Source organism: Rhagoletis zephyria, unplaced genomic scaffold (assembly GCF_001687245.7).
Source record: "Rhagoletis zephyria isolate East Lansing unplaced genomic scaffold, Rhagoletis_zephyria_1.1 Rzeph_scaffold_18576, whole genome shotgun sequence".
Classification (NCBI taxonomy): Eukaryota; Metazoa; Arthropoda; class Insecta; order Diptera; family Tephritidae; genus Rhagoletis; species Rhagoletis zephyria.
Window position 1 is genome coordinate 4,254 of NW_016175637.1, and position 5,614 is coordinate 9,867.

Here is a 5,614-nt window from a genome sequence, read left to right on the forward strand (position 1 = left end):
CGAAAATTAAAAAAATTCTGCAAGGCTTTTCGAACATATTTTAAGAGATTTCTGCAACCTTGCGAAGTGCTGCCAGCTTTTATTTTATCACACCACGAAGCAGCGAACAAATGTGGCACGTTCCAGAAACAGCTAATTGGCATTTGCCGATTTTGGCAATTCTCAAGTAAAAGTAAACAACGCCTCAGAAACCTTAGATGCACTTAAATTTGCTAATACTTTCACCCAAGTCGCCGTTTTGTAACATTTTCGCTATTAATCTTTTAACACAATAAAACCGCGCTTCCTGTCGAAAAATTTATTATTAAGAAAATTTATTATTTTACAGTTTATTTTATCCTCCCATTCGGCCTTGTTTACTTCTACTTGAGAAATTTCATCGTCGACGGTAATGCGGAATCTTGTATTATATCATTCTATGGTATTTAGTGTTGGACAATTTTTGCTCTTAACATTAAGAAAATTATATCATGCAAAAACGCGAACATGTGGTAGATTTCATACCTTAGTGGTAGATGTGATAGATGCTCAAAAAGTAGCAGATCTACCAAAATGTGGTAGAAGTCCGATCACTGGTTCAATAGATATTTCAGGAAAGTTGATATGCCCGCAGCCCAAGGGAGTATTATCGATGCAGGCAATACAAGCTCAACTAGTTCCACCGAAGAGCAGCGTCCGCCCATCTGAGCAATTGTCAAAAACTGCTTTTTTATTCAAAAAGTTGTTTATTGAAACTACATACCTTATTTTTTGAAATATGCAAATACCCTTTAATTTGTTATTGAATGTAAGAAATATATACCTATTTTGATCTCTTTTTTGTTAAAAATCGAATAAGACATTCAAAGAGTAGCCTTTACACTTTTAGCTTTTTTACCTTACGCATATTTTATTTATCTCTTTTCAGCTCTTTTTTTTGTCCATTTAGCTGGATCGCTGAAATAAATATGGCAACACTGCACTCTACCAGAGGGTCAATTCCCGTTCTGCGTTATCGTGAAGTGATAAAAATAACACTTTCACCGCATTTATTTCGGTGTTAATTTTATACTTTTCACTTCATTTCACGATAACGCAAAACGGGAATTGACCCTCAGGGCACATTGAATAGGTGGCAGCAACAAGGTTGTAAGTTTGATTTTCTTTCATTCGAAGTAGCTCTAATTAAGCCTGATATACAGTTCAATGCGAGCGTGAGCGTGAACTTTCACAAAGCCAAAAAATTCCATTTGTATTCTTATGGACGCTCACCACACACATCTGTCAAAACTTGTCGTTCACATGCGAATGCTTTGCGTACGCGCACAGTTGAGTGTGACCTTGAAAAAAGGCATATTATGCATTTTAAATTAATTTTTATTCTATAATTCTGAAATGGCGCTAGGTCAATAACTCCGCCGGCACCTGTGGTGTCAGCGCACCAACTCAGCCACCACAGTACCAATCCATGAACGAAAGACACAAGATCACGTAAGAACAAGAGAGTGAAAAAGTCGATTTTTTTAGCGGGTTCTACGCCATCTTGTTTCACTGGAAAACGAGCGAAAAGTAAACAAAGCAAAGAAAACAACGAAAACCAAAATTAGCCAAAATTATTGTCAGTCACTTTAAACGCACAATTTAGGTAAAATGATGCAACAAAATGCTTTAAAATGTGTTGTCATGTTGAATTAACTCTTCTTTACTTGAATAAAAGTGTAAAATAGTGGTGCTTGTGATGTAAACAAACGCTCAGCTGACGAACCCGCTTTCGCAAACTTTTTTCTCAAAACCAGTTACAAATACAACGTTGTTGTTGTTGTAGCAGCATACAAATTCACCAAAGACTTTTTGGGGAGTGTTGCTGGAGTGACAGTCCTTGGCCAGATATAAATCTGGGTCGTTCCGGTTACGTAGACCCGAACGTCGCGTCCTTACGTGATCTTGTATTTTTGGTTCATGGTACCAACGCGTCATACAATACAGTGGTGTCATCCCTATTATTTCTTAAATTTTAGGAGCTGAGCAACGCTTGTACAAAGAACGTAAATGCACATTTACGTTCCTTGTCTCAACCTTTCAGATACGGTCAAAATCGTCACGGCACATTTTCAAAGTAACGAGTTGTCTCATACATTTACGTTCTTTGGAAGCTTGGAAATTGTTGCGGTAGGCGTTTGGTACCTAAAAATAAATGAAGGTGGCAACATCGATGGGAACAGTTTCTGTCAGTGCTTCCGATCAAAAAAAAAATTAAATTATTCAAGCTGTCAAATTCACGATACTCAAAGAAAATAGAGAAGCAGTCACCTGGAGAATTCGGTCATTCATCATAATTCTGTTTTGAAAAATTTATTTATTAATAGTTTTTTATATATCCACCATAATTCGGGATGAGTATTTGCAGCCTTAGGGGCTTGAATGTGCGTTTCTGTCGGCAGGCCTACATTCTGGCCCATGTGCGGGCAGGAGTTTCGCCTATGCCGGGTCGCTCCAAATTGAGGTTAAATTTGTGTGAGTGCAGTAATCTGCATGCAATCAATAGTAATAATCGAGGATATGCAGTGAATGCAACTGCAACCGCGAGCGCACGTGAAGAACTAAAAACACTAAAGCCATGTCTACTTGCAGTCATAACGCCGTCACGCGGTGCCCACAACAACTTATATCAAATGGTAAAAAAGCGTACACTAGAAGCACGCACTAAATTGCAGCATAACAAATTTCCCAATAATCAAGCATGTGAAGAACCATTAAAGAAGCACTCATCTGCATGCAATGATCAAAGCGAAAGTACAATGTGCTCATCTCCATCTTTCGGTTCCTCCACCAAGCGACAATCATCGCAATCCTCATCATCCACATCCTCATCCACTTTCTGCAAACCTCAAAATGAAAAAACTGCAAATGATTCTTGTCCACCTAAACCAGAAAAACCGGATAAAACGGTCAAATTAATTTTTTAAAATATTTCTTTTCCAGCGAATTGAAATAGTTAATTGTATTTTCTTGTATTTCATTATTGTATTTACTTACTACAGACAAAAATCTGCCCAAAAAATACAGAATTACTTCAAGCGAACGACTGCAATGTAAGTAAAAGAAAAAAAGGAACTTGTGATAAAAAACCATGTGACGGTGGCGGCGATGGTTCTGAAGGTGGCGGCGATGGCGCAGGTGGTCGCGGTGGCGCGCGTGGTTCAGACCTGGGTAATGATGAAGCAACCCGAAAAACCAAAATGCTGCTAGCTATGCTAGCCGCCCTAGGACTCGGTGGTTTGGTATGAAAAAAAATCGCATGTGGAAGACAAATCATTAACATAAATAATTTCCTATTTAAATAGCTTCTATGGTTATTGACGAGACGAACTCGTAAGAGTAGCGAGAGTACAGAATGTGGACCAGTTTCCAAGAGTTTCACAACAGGTAAAGTCGGTGCTCTTTTAGTGTTTACCATATATCATTTTTAATTTTAATGTTTCTAGTTCCTGCGAGTTCAGCTGACTTGCCAAAACATGTACCATATTTGTTAATCGGTGGTGGAACTGCATCTTTCTCAGCATTCCGTGCAATAAAGTCCAATGATCCGCGCGCAAAGGTGTGTTGTAGTTTATTTATTATATGATTAGTATTAAAAATATATTTCAACCCTTCACTTATCAGGTACTAATGATCACAAATGAAATGAGAAAGCCTTACATGCGTCCGCCACTTTCGAAAGAACTTTGGTATTCGGCAGAAAAAGGTGAAATTACAAAAGACTATCGTTTCAAACAGTGGACCGGCGCTGAGAGAAGGTAATTATTTCAAGACAGTTAGGGCTTTCACGCAACTGGAAAATCCCATATACTATATGNACCGGCGCTGAGAGAAGGTAATTATTTCAAGACAGTTAGGGCTTTCACGCGATAGTCGACCCTACGCAACTGGAAAATCCCATATACTATATGTACATATAAGACTTTCTGGTGGCATGACAATCGGAAACTAAAATTTTTATAACCATACATTTGAGATAATCGAAATTTTTGGTTCGATTGGGTATAGCAACCGAACTTCAGTTGGGTTGCAAGTGAAATGATATTACTGATGGCAACTGCCAACTGAAAGCTCGCAACTGACTTGCTATATTGGTAACTGCATTTTTGTGGGGACTGGGAAAATTTTGATTACGATTATTTATTTCACGTCATGAAAATGTTATTATATATGCTTCTAGTCTCTTCTTCGAGCCCGAAGAATTTTTCGTTGACCCCACTAAGCTAATGGAAACTGTAAATGGAGGCATTGCTGTGGCGCAAGGTTTCACTGTCAGAAAAATTGATCCCGTCAAACATATAGCAACACTATCCGATGGTTATGAAATCAGCTATGACGAATGTTTGATAGCGACGGGTATGTAATGCGAAATCAACGTACATACACATAACTATAATTAAATTAATACTTCCAGGCTGTAAACCGAAAAATCTCGATGTCTTCGAACACGCATCACCCAGTGTAAGAGAGAAGGTTATGATGTATCGTACTCCCGATGATTTTGACCGTTTGAAACGTTATGCCGATGAAAAGAAATCCATTACAATTGTGGGGAATGGCTTCACAGGCAGCGAGTTGGCCTGCTCATTGGCGAATTATGCCAAAGATAAAAAAGTGAAAATATATCAAATATTTGGAGAAGCTGGAAATATGTCAAAAGTGTTACCCGATTACTTAAGTAAATGGACCACTGCAAAGGTGGAGTCAATGGGGGTATGCGTTATGCCAGATACTATTGTCAAAGAAGCGCAACGCGATGAAACAGTTCTCAAGTTGTCGCTCAGTAATGGAAAGAGTATTTTAACTGATGTCGTGAGTATTAGCAATCACTTGTTTGAATGAGTTGAAATTATTCAATAAAATGTTTTGGTTTTTCTTTTCTTTTAGGTTGTTGTGTGTGTGGGTTGTGAACCAAATACAACTTTGGCGGCAACTTCCGGCTTAGAGGTCGATAAGAGTTTTGGCGGTTTTGTAGTTAATGCAGAATTAGAAGCTAGGCGAAATTTGTTTGTGGTAAGACCGTGACTATGTTGTTTTTATAATGAGATGTGATTTTATTGTTATATCTTAAAGGCTGGTGATGTGTCCTGCTTTTACGATCCGTTACTTGGGCGACGACGCGTCGAACATCACGATCATTCTGTGGTATCAGGCAGATTAGCGGGTGAAAACATGGTTGGAAAAAGTGAGTAATTTATACGACATTAATATTGATTTCAGAACGCATGATCCACTTACACAAGGTCTGATAAGATGAATCAAAAGAAAAAAGTTATTTTCTGGCTGATGTATGTAATTTTGGCGCCATGGCGTTCGCAAAAAGTTATTATGAGAAGCTTTCAAATTGCAGAAGTACACTCAGAGGTTTGACATTACCTGAGTGTCCTGAAGCTCACTAATTCAACAATGTCCCAGATTTGTTCAACAGTGATCCCACATTTAATTATAATTTTTGTACATGTCGACGTTTAAAGTACAAAACTGCGTATATTAGATTTGCTAACACAAGCTCTTGACTGAATCCTTATCCATTCATCCTGAGATATGCCAGCCAGAAATGCGATTGCTTTATAAAAAAGAGAACCATTTTGAAATA

The 5,614-nt window shown here is 38.2% G+C and overlaps 1 protein-coding gene across 4 annotated transcripts; it reads left to right on the forward strand.

Annotated features, from left to right (window-relative positions):
* The first annotated feature begins 2,228 nt into the window (after positions 1–2,228).
* AIF (Apoptosis inducing factor) lies at positions 2,229–5,335 on the forward strand. 4 transcript variants are annotated; one of them, XM_017636586.1, is made up of 11 exons: positions 2,229–2,493; positions 2,611–2,927; positions 3,021–3,260; positions 3,324–3,405; positions 3,465–3,577; positions 3,643–3,776; positions 4,199–4,374; positions 4,433–4,830; positions 4,906–5,031; positions 5,092–5,203; positions 5,262–5,335. In XM_017636586.1, the coding sequence occupies exons 1-11, from the start codon at positions 2,373–2,375 to the stop codon at positions 5,273–5,275; spliced, it is 1,833 nt and encodes a 610-aa protein (XP_017492075.1). In that variant the 5' UTR covers positions 2,229–2,372; the 3' UTR covers positions 5,276–5,335. The 4 variants fall into 4 exon arrangements, with proteins under 4 accessions (XP_017492075.1, XP_017492074.1, XP_017492077.1 ...); XM_017636588.1 differs by having other exon boundaries at positions 2,231–2,493; positions 2,611–2,654; XM_017636585.1 differs by having other exon boundaries at positions 2,229–2,927.
* Positions 5,336–5,614: the final 279 nt, after the last annotated feature.